Below are 12,264 nucleotides of genomic sequence, written 5' to 3'. Positions count from 1 at the left end.
TATTAATCAGGTCTGAACACCAAATCCCATGTGCATATCTTAGGTGCTATAGTTCTGTATTCCTGTGTGGATGAAAGTCCATTCTTTTTTACCCTAACTTACTGTATTAATAGAAAACCCCTATTTCAAGCATAAATTCCATTGCTTAATATGTATGATCAAAACTGTTTCTGTTTCAGAACCATTCTAAATTTTCCATAATCACATCAATGGGAACAGCCTCATATATGGCCAATTTTCAACCCACTATACTATGTGGTGATAAATCCTGAAGTATGACCGTGTGAATGAGGATATTTTGTCAATGGTGAATAACAGCACAGGAGACCAGACTGACATTGGAACCTTCTTAAAAACTGCACTTGTCACTAACTTTTGTACTGTGAGCCAAATCTTTCAACACACAAAAGCCCTCAAATCTTGGAGCTGATGCTGCTCAGCAGCTTACTGGAGGCAAGTACAAAGCTACAGAATCAAACTCCTTGGTTTTGGAGAATGATCCTCTCACAGCAGCAACTGCTTAGCTGTATGCTTTAATCTATTCCATTGTACATAATTCAAAATATTCAAAAAAAGTCTGTCTTATGTTTTCTGTGAATGCCAGTAGAAATGTCAGATTGTATCTGTGCATTGTTATTAGTTAAAATGCAAAAAAGCGTCTCTCTTTTCTCTAACTTCCATTTGGCACTTTACTGTCACCTTTTTAGGTGTGCTGTGGTTTATATTCAATGGGTACAGTTCCCTGTGAAGCATTTTAGTATCTATCTCTCTGGTATAAGAAAGACCTGTTTTTTTTCCATATCATTTACAGACTGGGTTTCCTGTTAAAAGAACTGTACATTGATGTAAAAAAGCAAAGTATAACACTAACCAGTTGAATTTATTTATTATAATCCAGTGAAATTAAATCAGTTTACCTCCAGCATTTCTGTAAGGAGACAGATTCAGGTGTTATAGAAATACAAAAAATACACTGAAACTGAAGAGACTACGTTGACAACACAACACATTATTAAATAGGAACGAGCCACTGTTATAACTGGGACTTGTTCCCTCAACTAATGACTTCAAAGATCAGGGCTTAATTTGTAGTTGGGTGAGTAACTATTGAGTATGCGGTGTAGATTCCCTACTGTGTCTTTTATGGGTTTAGCATTATACATGAATCATGATGGATTAAGGAAGTTCCTCCATTCTGAAATTATACCTGAGTTTAAGCAGAGATGAGGCAGAAGCCCTGCTCTCTCTCAGTCTACTATGGCTCAAATTAAAACCTTCACAAAAATTAACACCATTCCTTCAAAGGCTGTATACTATTTGTTTTCATTCTAAGAAAAGGCAAGAATTATAACATCTGAATAGGTGCTGAGTTATTTTAGCAATAGTTCTAAAGCATGGCTTTATAAAGTCTGTGTGTAAAGACCATAGGACTTTAACTTGTAAGGAACATTGTCAAATAACTGCTTTTAAGATACTGTACCTTTCTTTTCCAGAAACTCCATCAGTTCCCTTGTCTTACTATCAGACACTTTGCTCTGGAAAAGGGTGTTCATTGTTCAAGGCCTGGTCTCGAAGTTAACTGGAGTATAGTGCTAGTGGCATCACCTTGCATATGTATTGGACCACCCCAGTGAATCATCATAACTTGAACGCAATAGCTTTTTCCTACATATCATTAGTTTTCAAAATACTTCTTCCCAAAATAATTTCCTTTTTGTATGGCATTCCTAGAAGCAAGCTTCCTAGAAGCATTTTTGACTCCATGAGTCAAAAATGGTTGCAGCTACCAAAACTAAGCAGCGTTTCTTCTCATTAGAATGAAAATTCCACATATTAGATATTTTGATAAAGTTGAAAGTAGATGTCCTGAGGTTTAGGCTCTGATCTGATAATCAGAAAATCAAGTTGCACTTCTCTGCCATTAAATCTTTTCATCGTATTACAATGGACAAAACAACCTTTTTCAGCCTCTAAAATGAAGACAATGCTTTCCCCCTCCCCCTCCCCCAAATGCTATTTATCTGGTTTGCAAACTTCAGTTATAAACTTTTTGGGTCTGTTAATGAGTGCTTGACTGTTTGTACAGAGCTTAGGACAGTGATCTGATTGAGACTTCAGGAAGTCACCAGAGTTCAAACAACAGCAGCAACATTATTGCGTGAGTCAACTGCTGTAAATGCTCCTGTAATGGACTAGGTAGTTAAAGATCTGCCATTATTGTGACTTTGTTCCATCATAACAACTGTTTAGTGCCTGCATCATGTGTTACACATAGCACACACTTATTAAATTAAATGTATTTTGCTCAAACAATTACAATTTTTGATACATGTTTGTTCCATTTTATCTGTTCTCAGAGCAGTTTCCCACTGATGTTTTTCTGCTTCAAATCATAGTGGGGTAATTATTGAGCTAAAATGGAAGGATTGGACACAAGAAGATAAAGAATTACTCTCTGTTCTAAAGTTGCACATGATTAAGAGCTCTTTTCAATATAATATCCTTTCACAGATGTTTGACATAAAAAAGAAAGAAAACGCTAAAAGAAATAAAGATTAAGCCAGGGATAATTTATATTTCAAAATAAATTAAAGAATCCAAATTATTATTAGTAATATACAGTGAGATGAAGTTAGACTAGTTTGCTTTTAAATCTTTAAATTTTTACATTCTCTGTGGTGACCAGTGACAGGACCCGAGGGAATGGCCTGAAGTTGTGTCAGGGGAGGTTTAGGTTGGACATTAGAAAGATGTTCTTCACCCAGAGGGTGGTTGGGCACTGGAACAGCCTCCCCAGGGAAGTGGTCACAGCACCAAGGCTGACAGAGTTCAAGAAGTGTTTGGACAATACTCTTGGGCACACGGTGTGACTTTTGAGGATGGTCCTGTATAGGGCTAAGGGTTGGACTCAGTGATGGGGGGAACTTGTGGGTCCCTTCCAACTTGGTGTATTCTGTGATTCTGTGATTCTTTAGCCAGTATATATGAAGCTATGATTAACTTCCACTATTTTCCAAAACATGACTAAAACTGCTTAAGGAATCTATATAAATAAATAACATTTAAAAAAATAACCAAATGTTTTGATGTGTTACCTTGGATTTGAGAGCAGTAACTTCCTTTGCCCATATCCTGTTGTGACTACAGAAGGATGTTTTCAAAAGACACCAAAAAAAAAAGAAGAAAAAATCTGACCTTTTGATGATTTTATTAACTTAAGGACCCATGACAATTAGAAATATGAGCACAGAAGAAAAGCAATAAAGTTTACTCAGCTCCCATTTATTTCATAGTGTTTTTATTTTGAGACTAAGGTGGCAGAATCTGATACTAAAAAAAAGTGCTGCTCATAATCATTCCAGATTCTGTTTTCTCAGAACATTGTTATAATGCTCTCTGTTACCTGCATGCTTTATCTTTATGAAGTCTTTCCCAGACAGGTGATTTTGCCAAAAACTAAGCTCCCAGTGGTAAGCCTGAATTTCAGAATGAGTTGGAAGTGCACTCTGAAAAAACAGCCTCTTTTTCAGGTGTCACCAAATAAAGATCCAAAACCTGTAATCACTTCTAAAGTCTATGCTCTCAGGTTTTGGTTATAGGTATAAACACATGGTTTGTGAACTTCCAGCAGTATGTTTGAAACCAAAAGTTATTCTGAAATATATGTATGAGAACAAAAGAAAGATCTCATTGTTTGAGAGTCAGACACTCCTGGTTCCTCCCCCAAATTACAACATTGCCTTGAAACCAAAGGAAGAATTGTATTGATTTTTCTAGTTCTGATGGCACTCGGTATGTCCTTTGACATTCAGGATCATCTCTAAGGAGATATTTCCTTTACAACTGTCAAATCTAATCGGGCAAATCTAAGTTCACAATTAAACAACTTCTGCTGCCAGACAACCCTTTGGAGTGTAAAGCTACTGAACTTTAGGTTCCTGTATGCCAGTTGACTTATCTGTTTAAGAAGCATGGATTTCCAAGTGTGGGGTTTAAAGTGGTAAGATTTATCTGGTGAAGATTATGTACACACATTGCAGTGGTGACTGGCTTGCTTCATATTAACCAGTATTATGTTTAAGATGAATCAAAATAAGTTTTTAAACTGATGAAAGTTTATTTAAATTATAGTTCAAATTATTGCTGGCACTTTTGCATATAGACGAAACATTTCACTAAGTCAAAAGTAAGTTAAAAATGAGGACTGACATTTAGTCTCCATGATCAGACTTGCAAATTAAGGTACCACCTTATTCTTGATTTTAGTGGGAGTTAGGAACATGATTGTGTTGAAAACCATACCACTGGTTTGGTAGGGACTGAAATCTTCATTCCTATGAATCTGTGTCTGAATCCTGTGAACCCATGTGGCTTTGGAAATTGAGACTGGGATCTTTCAGCTGTTAAATTTTACCTGTTGGCTGTAAAATTTACCCTGTTACTCATGTGAGATGAATTCATCTATTAGGAGTGGGACATATCTTCGTAAAATAGGTGGAATTCTGTGTATGGGAATTTGTCTTCTTGCAACTTGCCCTTAATTTGAAATGAGAGAGGGCTTGTTTGCTTTCTTTGTTGTGTTGAGTTTGGCTTTTCTAGGTTTGGCTACTATGATGTGACCCTATCCTATTTTGTAGGGTATCTTTAGAAAATACTCAATGTTGTGCTTTTTTTCCCCACTGCTTCCCTTGGGTATGAGCAGCACAGTAACATACTGAGCTGCTCCTTCTTTTGCCTTGAAGATTTATGTTTAGCAGAGATGATCTTTCAGATTGCAAAATATGTGACCTTTGCACAATGCCATGGCTCATTTTTGTGGCCTGTAGAAAATTTCCCTGTTAATGCTGTTGTAGTAGAGAATTTTCTCTCAAAGTATCTGGTCAAAAAGGTCCCAGGGTAGGGACCTTTAATTGGTAGGGATTAAAACAAACAGAAGTGATCTGGCAGGGAAAGTAAACTCAAAAGTGGCAGCCTGTTTATACCTGTATAGGTTGTAGTGTGGCATTCTGGCCAGGAGGTGACTGTTCTGTAATCCCCATAGGACCGTGCTTTCATTGATATGTAACGAATACATTTTCCTTCCCTACCAGGGGTCCCAGATAGCCATGGTGCCTACCTACTCCTTGATGGGACCTTTCAGAGGACACATGAGTCTCAAAAGTAGCCGTAAGTATTCAAATTATTACTTGAAAGGTGCCTAAGTGCTCCAGTTTTGGACTAACAGCTTGACTATAAAGAGACTATTAAAAATACATATTTTATTATTGAAAGAGTGTAAAGTAGATAAGTCTTTCTAATAGCTGCTATTACAAAAATCTTAGCTCTCTAGTTTAGCCAAGCAGCTTTCCTGGTCAGGATCTTTGTCAAGCACCTGTAGAAGAACTGCTGGAAAGCTGTTCTGCCTGAAACTTCCCTTTTCAGAAATGCTGTTCCACTATACCTTCTTCAGGTTCAATATAGTTTCAGTCCTTAATTAAATGCTGGCAAACACACCACCACTACTAGCTGGTACCACCACCCACCATTTTTGTCCTTGTTGGCCGCCTTCTGTCCCTTGATGAAGCCCAGCTGCAGTCAGAGGCATTTCACTCTGCAAATAGGCACCTCTGCATTTCAGGGCCTACAGGGTATTGTCCTACCATCCTCCTCTTCCCAGCTTTTCAATAGAACCCCAAAGGACCATGAGGAGGACACCTACTGTGTCCTCACCTCACTAGCCTGTCATGTTGGTTTCCTCTAGAAGTGATATATATGTATTTTCTGAAGGGAACAGAAGCAGAGAAACCTCTGTTCGATGCTTAAAGCATAAGCCAGAGCTCAATGCCTGCCAGTTCTTCCTGTAGCTGAAAATAGGCAGAAATTCTTAGCCAGGAGGGGAGCAGCTTGAGATGACTATGCAACTGAACTGAAGTAAGAGGAGTTGCAAAACATTTGTCAGCCATTGACTGGGTCACTCTGCTGCAGACTGTCTCAGTGGTTACTCTGTTACCTGCATGGTGGGCAGGTGTTCTACCTTGTTAAGCATGAGACAAACAGGGAGCAAAGAGATTGCCCCTCTCCCTTCCGAATTTAGGGTCCAAATACAAGATGAGGAAGTAGCCAGACACAAGCAGATTGCAGGACCATAACTGTGAATTACTGCTAATGATAATTGCTAATGTCTTAGCTATTAGCTAATTGCTAATATCTCACTAATATACAAGATAGCTCTTTCTTTGCAGTGCCAGTTTACTACAGTAGGCAAAGCCAAGGATGTTGCAGAGATGGTTCCCACTTGCCAATACTGTGAAGGGTAGATAAGAATTGGATATTTCCACGCTTTTGAGGCTTCAGTATTGCTGAACAGTTTTTTATTTGGTTATAAATCCATATTTTATTTGGTTATAAGTACATATGGGTTTGTCTCCATGTTGTAACACTTCCACTTGTAGGTATTAGCAATTTGGAATGTTATAAACTATTTGCAGTATAGCAGCACTGCAGTTATACTCGTATTTAAAAGAGTAAAATAATTGGCATGTTAGTGAGAACAGGCTTTTACTCCTGTAAGGCAAAAAGTAGCAGCTTTGAATCAGCAGTCTGGTGAGGAGCAAAGTCACCTCTTGTGTTTTTCAAAAGCATATTTTGTTTTTCAGGAAAGGATGTGTTTTATCACTGTCATTGTGTATCAGTCAAACTTTAATACTGCTACAACTGGATTTATGATATGATGTTGTACCTCTAGACATGATATATTTTCCGGACATGATTTGCAGAAGTAATCTCTTGCAATTCCATCAGTGGAAACTAGGTAAATTAGTCACCATACAGCTACACATCCAGGACCGTAATAAATTGCTAAGAAAGTAATTTCAAAGTAGGAAACAAAACAGAGTCACTACTGAGAGAGTTGTCAGTCTTCTTTATTGCTCACTCTTGGGTCTTGGTTTCCTGGAGATCTTTCCTCATACGTAGAAGCAAGATGTAAATATCTTGAAAGGACAATAGTCCTCCGAGTTTGGAAAGATTTTCAAAAGCAGGCAACTTTCTGTATGTAGAACTGTGCTTGTATATAGAAAATGCTGAAACTCTGAAACATTGAAAGCTTAGATCAAGCATTTTGCTGAATGTTGCAGGTAAATGAGATCTTTGTAGGGCAGCAGAAAATACAAAACTTGGATTCTGTGCAAATATGGGCTTAAGAATATTGCCTATCATAACAGCACACAAAAGGGCTGTTTCAATTTGACCTGTGTTTGCACCATCAACAGCACCTTATAATAGGGCTACTTAAAATTCCCAGAAAATTTCTATTTCCCATTTTTCTCAATTTGAAGTTACTCAAAGAAAACATAAGAAAAATTTGTCTAACAGTATGAACTTTCCATCGAGTTCAAATAAGAACACCCTCTCTAACAGTGGGAGATACTTAATTGGGCCCCCCTTAAGTTTCCCCATTTTTTTTTATCCTTAAAGCCTTTTCTTTGAGAAAGGGATGTGTTTTTTCAGGTCCTCTTTTCAGAGAGTTTAAGACAGGAGAACACAAAATGACTTACCAAAGTTCAACAGAAAGTCTCTGGCAAAGAAAATAATTTGCTTTTTTTTTTCCCTTACATAGGAATAACCACAATGCTGCTTATTGCACAATGTTAGCAATTTTCTGGACACAGAGTTAGATTTTATGAGAGATAAAAATTAGATTAAACTACTAGTGCCTTGTATATCTTTAGCATTTCAAATTTGGGGCGGTTATTCATTTTGAGAAGAATGTTCTTTTTATAAATGGATTTTCCATCCCTTTTTAATCTTTGGATATTGTTTAGATTATCACTTCGTTCTTCTGTCATGCTGTCTTTTTCACTGCATATATTTAAATCAGCTTTTCACTGCCAATCAGGGAAGGATTTGGGGCATTTACCAAAATCTATTTTCTTTCCCTTAGTGACAAGAGCCTCTAGCTGCTGTGATTTAGGGTACTGCCATTCCTTGAACTCAGAAGGGTTGCCCCACTTCCACCAGCTAGGAATGGTGCTGTATATTACCGAAGAGCTTGTTCCAGTTGCTTTTGCCAGCAGGAGGTTACAGAACAATTGGCAAAATTATTGAAAAAAAATTAAGTTTTAGAAGTTTTGGAGTGAACAACTACTGGTCTCAAGCACATAAAAGCTTTGAAATAGAATAGTACTGATTTTAACTATTTTATTTCTGTAGCATAGTATTGACACCCATGAGTGGTTTCCCTGAATGAAATTGGACATATGGTAAATGCTCGTGATTAGAAAGTCTGTGAGCTTTGTATTTGTCTGCTTCAAGTATTGGATTCCATTGTGGTACCTGTACTACTCGTTCAATTTAATTGAGACAAAAGGTAAATGCAGTTTGGTCATCATATTGCACCAAGTTCTCCATTGCTTTATAGCAAACATGGAATCGTTATTTCTGTTGATGTCTCTGCACCTCCTTACATCACGGTGTGAGCACTCTGGTGTGCCTACATGTTTGATGAACAACCAAAGGGATGGTCCTGGAGCTGAAGTAACAGTACCTTTCTGCAGCTGGTTATGTTGGGATGTCCTACTGCTCCTGGACAAGCTGCTGAAATCAAGTCTTTATGTCAGTGCCCTTCTGGCAGGCTTCGAGTTACTTGTAGGAGCACATGAGGAAGTAGTACTAAATGAAGCAACAAACCTAGCATCAGGTGTTCTGTCCTGCTCTTTCTTAAAGTTCAAAAGATAACACAATAAATTGAATGCAGTCAAACTCTTTGGCAGTGAAAAGCAGTTTGTAGCACTGGCTCACTTAGTAGGGAAGAGATTTAGGTAAGAGAAAGCAGCACAGCAAGTATGCAGCCAAACTGAGATTAGAAGGATTGATTTCCAGACTCTCAACCCAAGGTCTCCATTTTTTCAAAACACTTTAAAAACTATGAAACTAAGTTAGATTAACTGAAATGGTACACTGGGGACATGAACAATGAAACAAACAATTTTTTGGTTCAGAGAACCAAATCTGAATAGGTTGGATGGGCTGATTATCTCAAGTGTAAGGGTCATTCTGGGTCCATGGATGGAAAGCCAAAGGCACATTAGGTTTCTGATCTCCCGTATTCTGTTGATTTTTTAATATTATGTGCTAGCAACTTTCCATCTACAAATCCTGTCTGTTTAGGAATTGAGAGGATTTGAGAAAGAAATAATATTTGTGTTTGGAAACAGATTGAAAGAAAATTATCTATCTCAACCATCCTGCCACGTTAAAATTTAAAACAAGTAAATGTTTATCTACTTCTTGACTTTTTTTCCTGGGTTAATGAACTTAGGTCAGACACAGAGGCAAATTCTTCTGAGTCTGAGAAGTCTTAACGATTTAGAGATTCAGAGGAGTGTTACGGTCAGTCTCTGTGTAACACATTTCAGCTCCATGTTCTGGTTCCTTTTCTGGCCCGAATTCTGGATTTCTCTGTATCCAGTCCATTTTCCTAACTGTAGAGTGCCAGAGTTAGGTCTGTTATGACCAAGAGGTGAGACATAAATGGGCAGTTTTTTGCAGTACTTTGTAATATCCTCTAATATTACTATCTAGCATTAATAATAGTATTAATGCTCTCTACTATTATTTAAGACTCTCTGGTATTAAATCTTTCAAAAGGAAAATGCTTTATTATTTTTATTTATTTATATTTATATTTTTATATTTATATTTTTATATAAATATTTATTATATCAGATATTACAATGTGAGATCCTCTGTTATTCTCTAGAGTTCAAAAATATTAAAGGCTCATACATTACTTATTGCAAACCATAATTCTCAGGTATTCAAAAACATGAAAACTGAGAATAATTTACCATTTTTTCATGTTACATTCTGTGCTATTCTTACTTTTTGAAATATAAGAATGCATATTGATTTTATTGTAAGCAGGAGAGGATAAATATTATAATATTTTCAGATCCATTATTACCTGAAACATTGCTTGCCCCACTGAGTAACTCAGTTTTTTCTGGCTTGCAGCTTTTTCTCCCGGACCTTCCTGCAAACTCTCCAACCAGTACATCGTTCAAGATCACATGGCTGCTCATTTCAAGAAACTGATGTCTGCCAAAGGTGTGTCAAGTCTTTACTTACCACAGTATCTTTGTAGGTAAAAGATAAAATCACAGTCAAAGATATGTTGGTTGTCCCTATTTTTGGCTAGCTTCTGAATTTCTTCCCCTTTCTTTCCTCCCTCTCCCTGTCGCTAACTCAACAGGCGTAGGAGAATTTAAAAGTGAGGCATAACATGATGTGCCTTAAGAGATATGTAGAACACTCAATTGGAACTGTAACTTTGTTTGGGGAGAAGCAACCCCAACTGTTTATAGATGTAAAGTCTATGGAGTCAAAATGACAGGTTTGTGTTAGGAAGGGAAATATTGCTTAATTTCCCCGTGTTATTTTATTCATAATTTCTGTTTAGATGTATATGGCCGATGACTAAAAGGAAAGGTAAAATGAGAACAGTAGGGCAGGTATTTGTTTAATTGGAAGAAACCATTGAAGAGTAACTGCGAGGTTACATCTTTTGATGTTTAGAAGATTACGGTATTAGTCCTAAATAACCTAGAGGGAAGTTCCATTAACCACATGTAGTTATATTCTTAAGGCCTCTTCAAATACTCTCCCTCCTGCAAATAGCTGCAAACCACTAGAAACAGAATTTGGAATTTTAGAAAGAATGTCCTTTGTCAGTTGTCTGGAGCCGTGTAAACTTCCTTGGTGCTTCAAGTGCAGATGAAACAACTGGAGTTGAATGGTCATAGCTGTAATTAGGTTACTGCAAGACTTCCAGCCCTTGGGCTCTCAGGGCTTTCTAACCAAACAATTCACTGATCACATGCAGTGAACTTTATAATAACACATAGGTGTTGAACAATAAATGAGGTTGGTGCTGTGGGTTTTTTTGCCAGAAGATCAATCCTTTCATCAATTTGCAGTGCCAAATGCATCATCTTAAAATGACCTGACTCAAATATAACACATCTTTTTATCATGGTATCAGAACCACTCTTTGAAAGATTGATGACCTCCACCATGCTAAGGTTCATGACCATCCCACTCATATTGGGAGCTGGAGGCTGGATTGCTGCTCTGTACTTTTGTACTTAAGTGATTTTGCTTTTGCATGGCCAATATCATAGAAACAGAGAACTCCAGGGACTGCAGAATTCATCTTCTAGTGCATTGCTTATAGATATACAGAACCACCAGGACTAATTAAGATCAGCAAAGACTGTCATATATAATTGAAATTTATTTCATTCTCAACTGGTGATGTCTAAATGAGGGAGCAAAAATCAAAAAATAAAATTAACAGAGATGTTTTGCAGTCTTTTTGTCTATTACATTCCTAAAGTTCAGAAGAAAATACACACAAAAGATTCTTGGCATAAAAGGAGTCAAATGCTTTGTTCCAAAACAGGTTTCAATTTTCTTTTTCTCAAACGTCAGTCCTGCTTTTCTGCAGCAGAATTCAGTCAATCTGGAAAGAGTTTCTCACAGTAGGTGCTAATCAAAATTTTCAGTGGCTAAAATTTTCTAATTCTTAGGTGTTTCACAATCTGAACTTACAGTTCTCGAAAGTCAGATTTGGAGTGTATTATAGCAGGAACCTTTAATCTTAAAACACTTATTTTACTTATTATAGTGTTCATCATTCACACACGTTTTCCTTGTAGAGCTAACTCCTGCATACATATCAAAACCTGCAATATTGCAAGGATGTCAAGGTTCTTTTCTGTACTTACCTGAGGCTCTGAAGTGCTGATTTGCCACATGTTCTGTACATCTTTACAGGAGATTATAGAATTTCTTTCCTCTGAAAAATCTGGTCGGGGTTGTCTAAAGGCCTTCTCCAGTATCCTTCTAAATATTCTCCATTTTTTGGAATACAGCTGCTTTATGAAATACAACCTATTTGGTCTCACTCTACATGGTAGCAAGCCCTGCATGTCTGAAACTTTGGAGCACTTGTACAAACTCCAGTTTGCTGTCACATTTGACAGAAATCACAAAAGTGAAAGATGGAAATTCAGTCAGTGTCCTTCAAATGCAACTGCAATATTGAGCTTCTAGGTGATTGCTTTTCCCTCCAGAGTCGAAAATAGTATTTCCTCATGTACCCGAGTTATATACAGGGATATGCAATCTGACATAGCGTTCCATTAACATCCTTACCATCTTCTGTATGGACACATAACTTAATGAAGACTGTGCATCAGTAGTGACAGGGCTTGATTCCTTGAA

At 37.2% G+C, this 12,264-nt stretch overlaps 1 protein-coding gene across 3 annotated transcripts in view; it reads left to right on the top strand.

Moving 5' to 3' along the window:
- Positions 1–8,483: 8,483 nt before the first annotated feature.
- The window catches only part of LOC113966847 (spermatogenesis-associated protein 7 homolog), a 31,530-nt gene continuing 27,749 nt past the window's right edge, over positions 8,484–12,264 (top strand). For 2 of the 3 annotated variants that reach the window (XM_027681923.1, XM_027681924.1), the window contains exons 1-2: positions 8,484–8,592; positions 9,994–10,086. In XM_027681923.1, the coding sequence (XP_027537724.1) occupies positions 8,541–8,592; positions 9,994–10,086 (145 nt within the window). In that variant the 5' untranslated portion in view covers positions 8,484–8,540. Of the gene's footprint in view, positions 8,799–9,993; positions 10,087–12,264 lie in introns of all 3 variants that reach the window. The other variant, XM_027681925.1, reaches the window with a different exon arrangement.

Source organism: Neopelma chrysocephalum, unplaced genomic scaffold (assembly GCF_003984885.1).
Source record: "Neopelma chrysocephalum unplaced genomic scaffold, ASM398488v2 Primary Assembly neopelma1_61b, whole genome shotgun sequence".
Taxonomy (NCBI): domain Eukaryota; kingdom Metazoa; phylum Chordata; class Aves; order Passeriformes; family Pipridae; genus Neopelma; species Neopelma chrysocephalum.
This window is presented reverse-complemented; position numbering and strand designations above follow the sequence as displayed.